Genomic DNA, 17,682 nt, shown 5'->3' with positions numbered 1-17,682 from the left:
GCAGGTAGAGTGAAGATGGGGGACAAGAAAGCGGTGTGAAATAAGGGGTAAAGGAGGAGGTCAGAAGTCCAGAAAAAGGGGTACTCTTCAGAAGGGTCTTTGGATGAAGACGAGGAAGAAGCCTTAAACCATAAGGAAGCAGGAAGCTTTGTAGTAATTCACCATTTGGGATAACAGGAGACCATGAGAAGGGCAGATAGGGTGAAGAGTCTATTAAAGTTTCATTTGAGAAAACTGGGGCTCTAATAGAATTCTTCTTACTCTTTTTGGTCTAAATCGCCTAGTTGTCTGAGGACAATCGTTCTTTCGATAATTCTACCTGTTGGGCTATGCATTTGGATCGGTGATAACAGTCAAATATATTCCTGCTGACAACTTTCATCCTATTCTCAATGGCCTCCTAGAAAAAAAATCAGCCCATTTTGTCAGGGTATTTGCTCTTATAAAATAATGTGCCCCCTAAAGTACAGTAACACTTTAATAAACACTCACTTAAAAATGTATCCTAAAAGGCCGAGTGTTAGTGATTGATCTATATTGACCAGTGAGACTATTGATATTTAAGTCACTGAAATGACTCTCAGTAATTATGACGTAGGGACCATCAGGTCTCATTTTGGTTTCAGACACAAATTACTTGAAGCTAGTGATTCTAAGCTTTGCTTTCAACACTCATAAAAGATTCAGCTTTTACCAAGCTAGAGGACCCAAATATTGCCCCCAGTCTGGTGTTATGGCCAGAAATGTGAGGATAATTTAGGACTTCTGTACCTAATTCCACAGTTTTAAGGGTACTGTGTTTTCTCAGTGATCATGGTGTTTTCATTTTCATCAATTCCTCTGAAAACGGAGTCGCATTTTTAGGTCACTCAGTAAATGAGTCTCATTCTGAGGCGTGCACTCCCTATTAGCAGCAGAAACTTAAAAGTTTGACTTCTGCGCATTGTCTGGGAGGCAATTTTGCAACTGTGGCTTCACTTCAACCTAAGATTTCTGCCTTTCTTCAACATCTATGATTCTACGGAGCTCAGTCCAGTTTAAAAATGAGAACTACCTCCCCATATCAGCTGCCCACTGTGAGTCTGAATACTTATATTTTTTCCAACAAATCGGCCATAGTTTCCACCCCACCCATCCTCTCCCTCATTTTCAAGTCCAGCATATTCAGGTGCCTCAGTGTCTTCTAAAGCAAAGAGCAGTCACGTGACACGGTGCAACAGGCTGAGTCCTTAGGGGCCTTTTAGTTCCCAGAGTTCTGGATCTATGGAATTAGGCCAGCAAACCTCCCACGTGTTGATGACAGAGACATTTGCCTGCATTAAAGTAAACCATCTCTATGTGGCTCTTCAACCTCATCTATGTAGTACACAAGCCTGATGGTGAAGAGCGCTTACGTGAGAAGTTTTCACACCTTAGTCAGTTCCGGAGCACACGCTCTCCTCCTGGAATGGAATCTTAAGTGAGCTTTAAAAAAATGTCTGAACGATCCTACTGTTATCTTTGCTGATGCCACATGTTTTTCCGTATGTATCCCAAAGTCCTCAGCTTCCTCATTGCCTGGTGACAAGGTGTTATTAGTTCATACGTGCTGGGTAGTTAAATAAAACATGGTGCTAAGAACCTCCAAGTTGGAGGCATATGAGACACATCTACCTCCTGTGGGCGTGAACTTTGGGTCTAAGTGCGAGGTCCTTTATGCTAAAATCTTCTTTATATTTGCTAAATTGATTTGTTTTTTTTTAAGTGCAGAGACCTAAGGTTCCCTGGGAGATAGACTTCTTTAGATTCTGATACCTACAAAGATGTTCTTAGAATACTCTGTTGCTGCTAGGTATAAGAAGGTGCTATAGGCACCAAACGAGAGTATTCAGCATGACACTAGCCTGTGATCAAGCAGAAGAATGGAACAGAGAAGTCAGAAATACATATAGGAACCAGTAAATGATAAAAATGACATTTTAAATCAATTGGGAAAGGATGCATTTCCAGAAGGAACGCCACCATCTGGAAACAATGAGGGTGGATCCATCCCTACTTCCATCCTTACCCTCAAATAAATACCTGGTGGATCAAATATCTAAATTTTTAAATGAAATAAAAAATACTAGAAAAAATGGACGTTTAAAAATATATATCCTTAGTGGAGAAAGCCTTACTGGGTAAGATACAAAATGTAGACACCATTAAAATAGGTTAAATTCAACAATACAAAAACAGATGTTTTCTGATTGGAAGAGATACACAATAAACAAAGTCAAAGACGTGATAAAAAGGAGAGAATGTTTGCAACATATATTAAACATAAAGGGCTATTTTTTTTTAATGGTGAATTATTACTGTATATTGACTGAAGCAGGTTGGTAACATTGCAAGTCTTTTAAAAACCCATTTTATTAAAGTATAATACACTTATATACAGAAAAGTATCCTATACATTATTGAAAAGTGTACCGACCATGAATTTTCACAAACTGAACACTCCCATCAGCAGCTAAATGAAGAAGCAGAAGATTTCCAGTGACCCAGACCCCTTGTGAAGAGCTATTTTCTTTCATAAATAAAGAGCTTCTACAAATAAATTAGGAAAAGATCAATAACCCAATAGAAAAGTGGCAAAGGATTCTTCAGAAATTTTAAACCTATGAAAAGATGCTCAAACTTTCTCATAATTAGAGAAATGCTCGTTAAAACTGCCATCAAATGGTAAAGATTTAAAATTGTGACCACACATTTTTAATGTGTGAGGAAACCAGGTGCCTTCATATGCTTATTTATGGGAGTGTAAATTGCTCCCTAGTGAGAGCAATCTATATTTACCAAAATAAAAATGTAGATAATCTTTGACCTGATAATTCCATTTCGAGGAATTTATCCTACAGACATCCTTACACAAGATAGTAATGATGTATACACAAGAATATTCACTGCTGTATTGTTTATAAAAGCAAAAAGCATTCATCAACTGAGAACTTGTTTTTAAAATTAGCATACATCCATACAGTGGAATCTTTAAAAAAATAGAACAGTATTTAATAAGAATGAGTGTGTTGAAACGGGACAGTTTCCCCAATATCATTAATGAACAAAGCAAGGTGGAGAACTACATCTATCATATATTATTCATTTGAGTATTCAGAAATTGATAACACAGTTTGCTTCTGGGGACAACTGGCTGAGGGTCCGAGGTGAGAGTCCATTTTACTTTTTTTCTGTGTCTTTGTACTTTATGAATTATGTGCAATGTGTATGTTTATCTACTTACAACCTGATGTTCTAATGGGAGTTTATAAGATTATTCAACAAATCTGGCTTGATGAAGGGATGGATACAGGAATCAAATGGAGGGGCATGGGTGATGGATACCAGGAAGCAGGGAAGTCAAATTCAACAAGACGGAACTGAGGGTCTACTAGAATTCAAGATGAAAGCGATGCGGGAGGCAAAAAGAAATGGGGGTGAGGCTAAATAAAAGAATAACTGCAGAGCTACCACTTACAGCAGAGATGAGATAAGGGGAAAGGGGGCTTTGGATAGGAGCCTTTAGGAGTTGCACGTGAGCTGAACTTAGGCTGCTGTGTATGTATTTCTAAGTAATTCTCGGTAACAGCACAATAAACGCTTGTCATCCACTGGCTTACAAAGTCAGTCACGAATTGGAGGGAACATAATCTCTATCCCGTTTAGACTCAATCCCAAATGTATGATGATTATGTTGATACTATTCTTTTAGGGTTTGGGAAGGAATATAAATCCAGCTTGGGGCTCAATCTCAGACTGAAGGAGTTAACAAGTAATCATTAATTGAAGGTTATCTAAAGCAGTAAAGCCTTTCTTTCTTCATAATATGTTGCCAGGGGTACATTAGTGCCCCCCTTACCTGCAGTTTTGCTTTCCCTGGTTTCAGTTACCTGTGGTCAACTGTCCAAAAACATTAAGTGGAAAATTCCAGAAATAAACACTTCATAAGTGTTCAATGGTTAAGTGTTGAAATGTTCTCAGCAGTGTGATAAAACTCCACTCGCTGAAGATGTGAATCATCCCTTTGTCCAGCATATCCTGCCCACCCATTGGTCACTTAGTAGCCAAATCAGTTTCCAGATCGACTGTCGTGGTATCTCAGTGCTTGTGTTCAAGTAGCCCTTATTTTACCTAATAACAGCCCTACGGTACAAGAGTAATGATGCTGACAATTTGGATATGCCAAAGAGAAGCTATAAAGTGTTTTCTTTCAGTGAAAAGGTGGAAGTTCTCCACTGAATAAGGAAAGAAAATAATCACGTGCGGAGGTTGCCAAGATCTACAGTAAGAACGCATTTCCGTCCATGAAATTGTGAAGAAAGAAAAAGAAATTTCTGCTAGTTTTGCTGCCACACCACAAACCGTAAAAGATACGGCCACAGTGCCTGATAAGTGCTTAGTTAAGATGGAAAGGCATTAAATTTGTACAGTAAGGTATTCTGAGAGAGAGAGAGACCACATTCACATAACTTCTATTACAATATATTGTTATAATTGTTCCATTATTGTTGTTGTTAATCCTTACTGTGCCTAATTTATAAATTAAACTTTATCATTGGTATGTATATACAGGAAAAGCATGATTTACATAGGGTTCAATACTATCTGCGGTTTTGGGCATCCACTGGGGGTCTTGGGACGTATCCCTCGAGGGTAAGGGAGGGGGCTACTGAGCTAACGTGCGGTTCAAGAGCGTTCTAATCATGAATTGTGAAGAAAAGTTGTATAGGTGTGCATGCCAGCCCTCCTGCTTTACAGTCAAGTTCAAAGGAGCCAGAGACAATGTGCATAGTTTTATTTGCCCAGGGCTTAGCAAAGCAGGTGGCATAATTAGACACTTGGTGAAGACACTGGATTCTCAGTGGTGGTCGTGGTGATGGTAACAAACATTGGTGCTGTCAACCCCTCTCAGCAGAAGGCTTCTCCAGCACTACCTCCCTCAAAGCAGGAAAGGGAGAAGGGGAAGAAGCAGGTTTCCAGTTTGGGGACCCAAACTGACTGAGTTGCTATGGTGACAACAGATAATAAGCATAAATAATGATCAGGTTTGGTTTTCAGGTACAGAGTAAAGAGAAGACCCTCTCTGCACACATTTTCTCCCAACATATAGTACTGCCCTGTCATCTAAGGACACATGCATCTCTGTATGGTATCAACTGCATGGGGTTTCACTTGTCAAATGATGAATCAGTCTACTATTTCAATGTTAAGGGGACCAATATGGGATCAATGATGTTTCCTAATGACAGAAGGAGTCTAAAAGTTAAGACAATTCAAACCAAATCATGTTCTAAAAGAAGGATCTTTCATTGATCATGGTTCATCCTTGCCATTCCTGGTCAGTGAAACCATTTTGTTCAAATTTAAGCAGTAACAAAATCATTTTTCGGGCTAGAAAGGACCTTAAATATAGACTAGTTCAACCCTTTCATCTGAAAAGGTGAGCATACTGAGTCTCACCCAGGTTACAGAGCTCAGACAGGACTTTACCCCACCACTGCAGTGCCTCTCAATCCAGCAGTGGACACATTGGAAAAGAAGTTAGCATTTTAAGCTTTACCCCACCCCTGCAGTGCCTCTCAATCCAGCAGTGGACACATTGGAAAAGAAGTTAGCATTTTAAGCTTTACCCCACCACTGCAGTGCCTCTCAATCCAGCAGTGGACACATTGGAAAAGAAGTTAGCATTTTAAGTAAGGCTCATCATTTTTTCTAAGGCAGAAAAAGTTGATAGCTTTGTATGAAGAAATTATGCCATCACCTTTCATCGTTTTCCCTTTTTACCAGAGTTGATACTGCTATTTCTCTTTTTACAACCTCACTTGAAACCATTCTCTATGATTTAAGTTTTCTTGAAATGAAAAGGGTACCTTGTGTTAAAGTTGGGGGTGAAAGTTGATTGGACATCCTGTCGTCAAGGAAATCAGTTGTTTCTCTCTCTCTCTCTCGCTCACTCACACACACACACACCACCACCACCACCACCACCACCACCACCACCACCACCACCACCACCACCACCATCAGCACCACCACCATCACCATCACCACCACCACCACCACCACCATCACCACCATCACCACCACCACCACCATCACCACTACCACCATCACGATCACCATCACCACCACCACCATCACCATCACCACCATCACCATAACCACCATCACCATCACCACCACCACCACCACCACCACCATCACCATCACCACCACCACCACCACCACCATCACCACCATCACCATCACCACCACCACCACCATCACCACCACCACCAACACCACCATCACCATCACCACCACCACCATCACCACCATCACCACCACCACCACCACCATCACCACCACCACCATCACCACCATCACCATCACCACCACCACCACCACCATCACCACCACTACACAATCCACCAGTTAATACAGTGCCATTTAAACTCTTCATCTGACATTTAAAAATTATTTTAAAATACCCAAGGGCTGTACTCTGAAAATCTGTACAGAAGTACTCCAGGGAGGTAATTCCTAGAACTCAAACTCAGGAAGGCCTTTATCTAATTCTGGGGAAGCCACCGTCCTTCTGAGTCAGTGCTATGTCTCAGAAATGTATGAGACAGTCTCCAAGGTCAATGTCAAGTCAACTGCAGAATGAGACTGTTGGAAAGATAGGTTCTTGAGTACCTCTTATGCTTAAAGCAGGAAGCTTTGAACTAAAAAAAAGGTAAGTAAAGACCAAGCTAAAAGGGGTCTTAGGGGCTTCCCTGGTGGCGCAGTGGTTGAGAGTCTGCCTGCCAATGCAGGGGACACAGGTTCGTGCCCCGGTCTGGGAAGATCCCACATGCCACGGAGCGGCTGGGTCCGTGAGCCATGGCCGCTGAGCCTGCGCGTCCGGAGCCTGTGCTCCGCAACAGGAGAGGCCACAACAGTGAGAGCCCCGCCTACCGCAAAAAAAAAAAAAAAAAAAAAAGGGGGTCTTAGAGAGTGAGGTGGAGTTCCCTATTACTAAAAATATGCACCATCTCCCCACTCTTCCTTTAGAGGAATACATCTCCCTGCTCCATCAGTGTCAGGCTTGGCCAAGTAACTTGCTTTGGCCTCACTGCACGCGGAGCGTGCTTTCTGCCTTGACTTTGGGTTTGACCAATAGAATGTTAGCAGAAACTTAAAATGTTCTTGCATTTGGGGGCTTGCTCTCTTGACCCTTTGCCTTCACCGTGAGAAGAGCCTGCGCTGGCTTGCCTGCCATTCCAAGGAGGATGAAACAAGTGTGTGGAGCACAGCTGCCCCAGCTGGGCCTGGCCTAGATGAGCCACCTCCCTAGCTGAACCTGCAGAAGCACCAGGAAGCCCAGCTGAGCTTCCCAGCCAGGCGAGCTTAGATCAGCCAATTCCAGCCAACCCTTAGGCGCATGATCAATAATAACTTATTGTGTTTAAATCACTGCATTTTGGAGTAGTTCGTTATCCAGGAATAACAAACTAATCAGAGGCCATCTAGTAGAATATCTTCATGTACTACCTTTGCAGTGTTACACAGTAAACTAAAGAGCGATAGCAAACTAAGGAGAACTTGGCCAAAACCATGGATCTCCTGGCATTTCCACAAGGAATACAAGTGAATCCCTTTTGAAAATCTGGGGGAACAAGCGTCATGTCGTGTGGATAGAAAGGCTCACAAACCACTGGACCCCATTAGGATATACAGTAGGGACACCACAGAACTTCACTGCACCTAAAAAAGTTATCCGAGACCTGAAAATCTGGAAAAGAACTACCAGAAATCATCCATCCAGTAGCTGAGGGAAGCTGCGCGAGAAAAGACTGAAATGTCTAGGACTCCAGTGTGGAAGGATGTGTGCTGAGAATATGATTCAAGTCTGTTCAGTCTTGAATAGGGTAAATGGTCTGATCATGGGTTTGTTTGTCAGATTCTCGAATTTTCTTTTTAAAGAAGCATACCCTGAAGCATAAAGGGGGAAAATACGGGAAAAATCAGGGGAAGGCCTATATTACTTTATGTGGCTGAGAATTAGGGTGACCATGTGACCCAGTATATCCAGGTCAGTCTTTGTTAGTTTCTGCTGTTGTCCTGGGGTAATTGGGAATCGCATCTCCTTTAACTTTCAGATGTGTACTGTGTCGGATAACAGATTATATGGCCATATAGCTGACAGCATAATTTACAGGTCCAAGTAAGGTTTAGATAAGTTCGTGGGGAAAGACTTTCCATGGGTTGTCAAGGCAAATTAGACTGAGGTGTGGAGGGCCATTGTGTCCTTTGCAGCACACCTTTGGCACAGTGGTGAGAGATGGTCAGGGCACCCAGGGCCTGACTCAGATGGTCAGGGTTTAGAGGCTGGGAAGTGGTGCTCCTCAGGCTAGCACCGTGCACACTGGGGACCCCTGGGGTCTTCTCTAGGAGCCCTGTCTATACTGCTGGGCACTCGCTTTGTGGATCCTCAAAAGTTATAAACACATGCAACATTCCCATTCTTGTCCTTCCTTCCATATCAATTTAACACACACAAATCAAAATATATGATAGAAGGATGGAGTTTCCCTCTTACCCACTCAGAGGTCCATACTGCTTTCTGAGCTCCATCTGGCTTTCCCAGAAACCCTGCAGCAAACAGAGCACTGTAGTAAGAATCAGATGAAACAACATTTCAAATATTCAAACTTATTCAGAAAGAAAGTCTGGAATAGTGAGAACACAGTTACATAAACAATAAAAAATAATTGAAGTTATATTGTTTTCAAGTACTTTGGAGTATTAGAATAAACTAGTTGCGTGATGGGCTTCTCTGGTGGCGCAATGGTTGAGAGTCCACCTGCTGATGCAGGGGACACGGGTTCGTGCCCCGGTTCTGGAAGATCCCACATGCCGCGGAGCGGCTGGACCCGTGAGCCATTGCCGCTGAGCCTGCGCGTCCGGAGCCTGTGCTCCGCAACGGGAGAGGCCGCAACAGTGAGAGGCCCGCGTACCGCCAAAAAAAAAAAAAAAACAAAAAACACTAGTTGCGTGAAAAAACAATATTGCCAAGAGAAAGTCTCAGTCAGCTCTGCTTTAATGGACAGAAGATCCTGTTTTTGTATAATTGCTGCTAAAATATTTGAAAATTTTTTGCTTTCTCGACTATGTTCACATTCTCCTCTGCCATTTGGTTTATATTATTATTTTTGGGGCGAAACCTCTTTTCACAGCCACTATATGCGTGAACATCTGCTGAGTGTACCCAAATTATCACAAATGCTGAATTATGATCCAAGTTAAATTTTAACGAAAATCAACGTATTCAAAGCATAAGAACCTTAGAGCGACTTTATATATTAGACACACTTTGGGGTGGGAAAGGAGGATTCCTGGAGATATACATGGGGTGGAGTAGGGGTAGAGGGTCAGAAAATGCTAGACCCATTGTGCTGTAGGGGTGGAATATGTGTGCAGATATACACAGGGGGATGGTGTGGGTGAAGGCTTGGAGATGGCTGGATCCATCGTGTTGTGGGAAAGAAGTAAACATGAAAATATTCTAAGGTTGGGATGGAGCCCGAGGACAGGAAAATGCTCTAGACTTGTGCTGTGGGAATGGAGTGGTCAGGCAGGTATACAACGTGTGGGTGAGAGTAGAGAGTTGGGGGGTAGAAGAGGTGGATGCTTTTAATGGAAATCCGTCCCAGGCTCATTAAATCTAGCTACGCCGTCTAAGCTTGCCGTCTATCAAAGAAAGCTCATGTGACTATAGAAATGGTCAATGAAATAACTATGTTCTAGCAAGAACTTGGCAGGGTTTGCAGCTACAAGGATGAGGAGGACAAAGGGAGCATAAGTGGAAATTATCCAGAGGAAGGGCACAGTGTTCTTGTCACATCGACGGGGATACAGCTTTCCTCAAAATGCTGAGACTAAATTAATTACTCGACTGAAGGCAACTGATCATTTCCCCCCAGAAATATGTGACATTTATTTGCTTTAATTTCCTATCTGGTCTGTTGTTCTGTTTTGGTACTTAGAAATGTCTTCACACTTGCTCCAAGGAGCTCATGGGGAGTCTTGATGAGATGCTGTGTGTGGGCTGAAAGTTGTGGCCTGGCCACCCCTGAGCTAGAGAGGAGAGAAGGAGGTGTTTAAAAAGAATGCTGGGAAGAGAGAAACAGCAATGAAGAGTGGAAAGGGGTGTTGGACTGAGAAAGGGACAGAAAGGAACAGAAGAGAAACTGAGATGGGAAGGAAAAAGGACAGAAATAGTCTATGTTATTTTCTATCTAACGCCAAGGGCCAGCCTTTCCGGGGGCAGGGGTGGGGAAATCCTAAAGAGATCTTAAGGGGATATTATCAGGATTGGCCCCAATTTCATACTTCCTGCCTTTGTTTGGCTTAATGGCTCTTCACATGCAGGATCTGTAGGCTCCTGATGTCGGGTCTGGTGGCAGCACCCCCAGGAGTTAGCAGAATAAATCATCTGGCTTCTGAGAAAACCCAATATGAGAAAAAAAAATAACCTCCGAAGATAGAGTCCTGGGCCCCTATCACCAAATGCCCTCTGGCGTTTCCACTTCCATGTTACTTTGACAAATCAAAGGTACCTCCTTAAACCTGCCAACCTCCCGACCTTTGATTTTTGTCAACTCACGGCCATTCTCCCTTGAATCCTCCACACCTAATTCGCCACAAGAGTTACTAATTTTGCCCCCACTGTTCTTCTCTTTCACTCTCATCTCCACCCCGGCCAAGCCCTCACCACTTCACATCCAGACAGACCTCAACAGCAGTTGGATTCTACAGACCTGACCTAAATCCTCCCCCTTGCAGAGAAATCTTCCTCTTTGGTGTCCCCCTCCCCACTTCTATGCACCAGTGATGGGACATGCACAGTTCTTTACTTGCCTTTCTGGACTGTCAGTGATCTAGCCTGTCTCTCTGTCTTTCTGTCTCTGTCTGTCTCTCTCTCTCACACACACACACACACAGTGGTGTTCCCTGGCACTCCCCAATCTCCTCTTTCTAGTCCAGGCTGCTTCCCAAGCTGTGCCCTCTTTCTCACATGGTGCAATCACACACGTCATCGCTCCCCACCTGGTGTGTGTGTCCTTGTCTTTGTGTCTATCACTCCTGCAGATTCCCTCCTCCAGGAAGTCCTCCAGGATGACTCTAGCCCTGACGGAACTCCCTCTCCTCTGAAGGACAGCCACAGCTACCATCTCTACCACCCATGCTAGCGCTAGGGCATGGGCAACTTCTACTTCTTCCACATTCCAGGGCCTGGCACACCTTCGACACTCATTAATTGGGTTTTTGGATGAATGAATGGATACCAGGACTCAGTATGTACTGACAAGTGATCAGTGAGGGATCATCCTCATCACATAAGAACTGATGCAAGCAGAGGAAGGCTCATTCCGTGGTGCCTTCGCACACAGACCTCCCTGGGTGTGGGCGACCTAGACGAGAGCAAGGCTTTGTGGGTAAAGCTGCACTGGGCTCAGAGCATCTTATGCCAAAAGACAGTGGAAGGCAGCCCTTACCTGGCGGAAAAATGTCAAGTTTCCAATGAAAGGAGAAGCCTTGGGATGCCTGATGCCCAACTTCTCTAGTCTTGAAAATGCTGATGTGGAGTACCTGAGGGGAAAAGCACATTTTAAAAACCAAGACACAGGTTTGCATTCACACTTCTGGCCCTGTTAGAAATCAGAATTATTGAGTTCACCAGAAGTAAGGGTAGAGCAAGTTTCCAGCTGACAGCATCTAAGGACTGAAGAGGTGGAGGCCTAGAGGTGAGGGAGTGGCATGAAAAGAGCTCAGTAAATCCTCCTGATAACAGGCTTGAGATCAAGTCATCCTCAGATCTCTTAGCTGGAAGTCCGCTTAGAGAGGATGTAGCCCAGATGCCCCTTCCCCACCTACAATTTCCGTCAGTAACTTTTTATTAATTAATTAATTAATTTGATTTAGGCTGTGCCGAGTCTTAGTTGAGGTGCGTGGGATCTTCCTTGCGGCGTGCAAACTCTTAGTTGCGGCATGCGTGCAGGATCTAGTTCCCCCACCAGGGATCGAACCCGGGCCCCCTGCATTGGGAGCGTGGAGTCTTACCCACTGGACCACCAAGGAAGTCCCAGTAAATTTTTTTTTAAACGGCACCTTGGGAATTCCCTGGCGGTCCAGTGATTAGGACTCTGCAATTTTATTGCCTAGGGTCCAGGTTCGATCCCTGGTTGGGGAACTAAGATCCCACAAGCCGTGCAGCGTGGGCACACCCCCCACCAAAAAGAACCCAACCAAACTGCACCTCTCTCCACTTCAGCTCCTCGGCCTTTAAATCTACCATGAACAATGGTCTTAAAAGGCAAAGCAAAAAAAAGTAACAATGGCAAAAATCAGTTCCCTGTGCAAATATGTGGTTTTCCTTGGTCAAAACTGACCCCTGGACATATCCCTCATCACATTCCATGGCCTAATAGAGAAAAATAAAAAATAGGGATGGAAGGGACACACCATGGAGACCTCCTCACCAAGCACTTACAAACTCTTTATGTCTGTTTCCATGGCCTGAAACCATATGGGAAGCATATTTTCCTTACCCCAAATCAGGAAACGTGGCCCGACAGATTTCTGTGCCACTTTCCAGGAGAAAGCGGCAGTCTGAGGAGTGCAGTCTGGCTGTCAAAACGCTGGAATTACTAGGATATTTCAACAGTTTATGGGAACAGAGGGATAACATAGCGAAAGTCAGAATTGGCTTAGAAAAACCTGGACATATGGCTGTAATCCCTAATCAGCCAGCCAATTAGGTCAAAAGTTCAGTTAGTTCAGAAAAATTAATGAGTCAGACTGGGTGTTTAGCATCGTGCAAAGATTAGCCAAATCTCAATTTAAGAGCAAGGAAACATATTGAGAATATTCATATAGCCAGACTTCATAGGCGTACTGGAAATTAAAAAACCCCACTGCTCTAAGGCTCACTTATCACTAGAAAGATGGAATGTTTGCTGTAGACTCGGACCTTCCCCTTTGCTGCCTGCTGTCCAATAAGGAGCACTTAAAATAAGAACATCGCAATGAATACTCAAATAGAGAAATGACAGCAGGTTAACTTTTTTGTGTTATTCTGAGCAAAGCATCTACCTTTAAAGTGGCCACAGGGAGAGCCAAGCCAGGGCAGAAAGGGAAAGCGGGTTCTCCTCCCAGTTTTCCTGAGCAAGGTTTCCACCATATTAGCTGCATTATTGGGTTTGAATGAATCCCCAGGACATCACATTTAAGTCCACGTTCAAGTGTAATTACAAACCACACTCAAGGGCCATGTGTGAATTACATGGATTAGTCATGCCAACATCCCTCTTCATTAGTGCGTCTGCCAGAGGTTGACAGCAGAATGTGTAAAAGTGATTCAAGTAGACTATGATGTTTTAAATAACCCCCTTCACATGTAAGAGGCAAGACCAGAGGAGACTTACCAGTCCACTTAACACTCCCTTCAACATCCTCAAATCTGGTTTCTAGTTCATTTTTTCATCAGTTTTTGTGAATTATTTTCTAAATGTAATCTCTAATGGGTAGAAAGAAATATGTCGATCTTGGGCCACGTAATTACATCTTAATTTTGTAATTAGATGTCTTGATTGTCTAATTAAAGGACAAGAAGTCTGTGCCTAATTACACATGCTAATTATCATGCAAGCCCATGCCCTAATTATGTAACTCCACTTACAAAAATACCACTGTGTGTCTCTGCACAAAATTCAGACATTTCCAAGCATATGGCATCAGCAGAGAATGTTCTGGACACAACCATAAACTTCAGTTTGCAGCCTGGAGTCAAGTATAGAACTTAAGCGTCTTCAGCTAGGAATTGGCCAAATGTTGCCATCAGTAACTAGAGGCCTTGAACTAAAATCTGCAGGGAGAGATCACTGTCTCCAGACTTCTGAGCAAAATTGCAAAGTGGGTTCCATTTGCTCCCACTTCCTTCTCTGCATCCATGTTTCATATTCTCTGATCCCAGACTCTCTTCTGTCTCAACAGGCTCCTAAACCAGAATCCATGGACTTAAGGAGTTAGGGGTTGAATTGTGTCAACCGCCCCCCCACTGCCGTACCCCCGTAAAATAAGTTGAAGTCCTAACCCCCAGTATTTCAGAATATTACCTTATTTGGAGATAGGGTGGCTGCAAATGTAATTAAAGATGAGGTCATACTGAAGTAGAGTGGACCCCTAATCCATTACGGCTGGTGTCCTCATAAGAGGATGTCATGTGAAACATGGAGACACAGGGAGAATGCCATGTGATGACAAAGGCAGAGATTGGAGTTACATGGCTGCAAGTAAGGAAACGCCAAAGATTGTCAGTAAACCACTGGAAGCTAGGAAGAGACAAGGAGGGATTGTTCCCTACAGATTTCAGTGGGAACATCATCCTGCAAAAACCTTGATTTCAGACTTGTGGCTTCCAGAACTGTGAGGCAACAAACTCTGGTATTTTCAGCCCCGTTTGTGTTACTTTGTTATGGCAGCTCTAGGAAACTGGTACACCAGGAATACCCATGAATCAGTTTTAGAGAGTCAATGAAAAAATAATTTTTTAAAATGTCTCCTGTTACCTTAAAAATTGTCATTGTGGGGGGCTTCCCTGGTGGCACAGTGGTTAAGAATCCGCCTGCCAATGCAGGGGACACGGGTTTGAGCCCCAGGCCAGGAGGTTCCCACGTGCCGCGGAGCAGCTGAGCCCATGTGCTACAACTGCTGAGCCTGCGCTCTAGAGCCCGTGTGCCTGGAGCCCGTGCCCCGCAGCAGGAGAGGCCACCGCAATGAGAAGCCCACGCACGACAACGAAGAATAGCCCCCGCTCGCCGCAACTGGAGAAAGCCTGCGCGCAGCAACGAAGACCCAACACGGCCAAAAATAAATAAATAAATCTATGATTTTTTAAAAATTGTCATTGTGAAAGAAATTTTTTATGTCAAATTGGGCCATTAAGTCCTGAGCCATCAAAAAAGTGCTGGTGGCCAGGGATGCTAGTAAATCAGGTAATAGGCAGACATCATGTAGCCACCATTTCTCAGGGCTGGAAACCATCTAGCGATTTTTAGAATAGCTTCTCTTTGATGGGAACTAATGCAAGTGTATTCCACAATTATGAACATGAACATCTATCATTGTTTACATTAAGGATACTTAAGTTGGAAAACGCCAACGGAAAGGATATGTAGTAGCTTCAGATAGCATCCTTTGGTTTTACTTCTACAACCAAAGTAGTCAGTTATCCCTATAGGATACAAATCCTGCAGTACCAGTGGTGCTCTTTCTACTGTCCATTCTCAAAATAAATTGAACCACATGGGATCATTTCCAACATAAGAAATTCCCCAATACTTTGTCTTCCCCAAGACAAAGCCCTTTCTTGATGCATTCAACAAGAGTGGTCAGCCCATCGCTTAACCCAAGAAGCCACTCATGATAAATTGGGGGACATTTTGATAAATTGTGTATTAAAGAGATGAGCTGATTGAGGTTGGAGCCAAAGTAGAAAAGAGTCAAACGATGGCTTGTCCTCCAAGAGTCCCTCATTGTGTATCTTGAGCAGCGGCCATAGAGGAGGAGTTGGTTTCTCTCTTCTGTGCTTCTGGGAACAGCCAGCCATAAAGACATTCATTATGTCTTCACAATCCCTGTCAGAGAATGTCTACTTAGTGAGCTGCTTTTGGAAATTTCAGTGGCTATTTATATTTTTGAAATGGTGAAAGATTCTTTTGGCAAATATCAATTTTCCTGGGATAAAAATCACGGTGTTCCAGGAAGAGGTAAAGCCCGGGGGGTGCGAGGTAACCCACCTGTCCCAACTTTGAAGAAGAGAAGCCCTTTGTCATGGTTACTCTACGCTTGGTGACATGCACGACCATTCAAGGCTTTGCCAGCAATTCCATAAAAGGTTCTGACCACATCAGAAACTTTATTAGACAAGGGCTTACATTTTTGCCTCTTCAAAAGATTTTAAGACATTGGAGCTGAAGATGAGGTTTGCTAGCTTTCCAGAAAATGAATCTTGAAATGCTTGACAGAAATTTGAGCCAAAAAATCTAGAAATATTAGGGAGAAAGCCTACCCTCATCTTATTATAATTGTAGTTTTTTCTGAGTATATTTTTTATATATCTGAGATCCTGTTCTCTATAATTTTTTTCTGTTTCTCTATATTTCCACTTTTTCCATTTACCATAAGGAAAAAAATCTCCATGTTATGAATCCTTTATGAATATTATTTTTATGGCTATATATTCCTCTTGTGGACATATCATAATTTACTAAACTATTTTTATTGTTACATATTTAGGGTGTTTTCAGTTTTTTAGTTAATTTAAGTTATGCCACAACAATAAACATCTCTATGCGTCAAGCTTTTCTGACCTTTACACATGAAGCTTATCCAGATCTGAAATCCCTGAGTCACTGGTTTTAAACACTGGCGTGCAACGCCAAACTGCTTTCCAGAGAGTTTGTCCCAGTTAGTCTCAGTGTCAGTGTATCCATTTCACCAAACACTCTCATAAAGTTTTTCCAAATTTTGTAGACACATCAGTATATCTCGATGTCTGCATTTTTTTTTCGTTCCTAGAGAGAGAGAGAACATTTTTTGCCATCCCTTGTCCTCCAACTTAAAAAATATTTCCCAGCTTTGAAATTACTCTTTCTTTTTCCCCTTTATTCCCACCACAGTTTATCTAGGTGGCAGGCAGAATTGTGCTACACCAATTGGTTCAAAAATTAGTTGGGGGCTTCCCTGGTGGCGCAGTGGTTGAGAGTCCACCTGCCGATGCAGGGGACACGGGTTCGTGCCCGGGTCTGGGAGGATCCCACATGCCGCGGAGCGGCTGGGCCCGTGAGCCATGGCCACTGAGCCTGCGCGTCCGGAGCCTGTGCTCCGCAGCGGGAGAGGCCGCAACAGTGAGAGGCCCGCGTACCACACACACACAAAAAAAATTAGTTGGGAAATGAGCAGTCATGAATAGGTGACTGTGAGTTGACTCCAAGCACACAGTTGGGTGGGGAGAGGAAGATTAGCAGATGAATTCTGAACAGACTTTGTTTAGAAAATAACTAGCTACAGTCTTGTTAGTTGACTTTAAGTTCTGTTTCCTTCTTCCTTGCCCCATTCTTCCCCTACAATGACAATTAAAGAAACTATATAGAAATTGCTTCAGTCATGCCTCAAAACAGGAGGTCTTGGAAACAGAGTTTCCATATGAGGTCTTCTCAGTTCCCCTTTTAGCACCTCATCTTTCTTTTCACATCCTCGTCTTCATGTTCAGTGCCCTCTCTTGACCTTGCTCTCAGGGCTGGAAACCATCTAGTGTACATTCATTCATGTGTCAGTTAGTAGCAGTTAGGTTAGCTCCTAAGATATAACCTGCAAACCAGAATGTTCATTAACTAATTTATAAGAGTAGGTGTCCTTTTCCAGGAGCAAGAAACTGATGTATCTACTCAGAGCACCTCCTTTTCAGGTACTTGAGAAACCAAATCAATCATTAGAGGATGATGTGTTAAGCCAGGTTCTACAGTAAGAGGTGGCCCATCAGAACAGATAAGTCATTGGGAGCCTGGGAAAAATAATCTTGCCCCACAGCTGAGTGCACCTCTATAAAGGGTTGGCAAAGAGACAGTGTGCTTGCTG

At 43.3% G+C, this 17,682-nt stretch overlaps 1 protein-coding gene across 3 annotated transcripts in view; it reads right to left on the bottom strand.

The window, feature by feature from the left end:
* Positions 1–17,682, bottom strand: part of TBXAS1 (thromboxane A synthase 1) — a 149,934-nt gene that overhangs the window by 102,872 nt on the left and 29,380 nt on the right. For all 3 annotated transcript variants that reach the window (XM_065884398.1, XM_065884397.1, XM_065884399.1), the window contains exons 2-3: positions 11,541–11,634; positions 8,582–8,634 (exon numbers count right to left, since the gene is read on the bottom strand). In XM_065884398.1, the coding sequence (XP_065740470.1) occupies positions 8,582–8,634; positions 11,541–11,634 (147 nt within the window). The remainder of the gene's footprint in view (positions 1–8,581; positions 8,635–11,540; positions 11,635–17,682) is intronic.

This window comes from Phocoena phocoena, chromosome 9, assembly GCF_963924675.1.
Source record: "Phocoena phocoena chromosome 9, mPhoPho1.1, whole genome shotgun sequence".
In the NCBI taxonomy this organism is placed as follows: Eukaryota; Metazoa; Chordata; class Mammalia; order Artiodactyla; family Phocoenidae; genus Phocoena; species Phocoena phocoena.
This window is presented reverse-complemented; position numbering and strand designations above follow the sequence as displayed.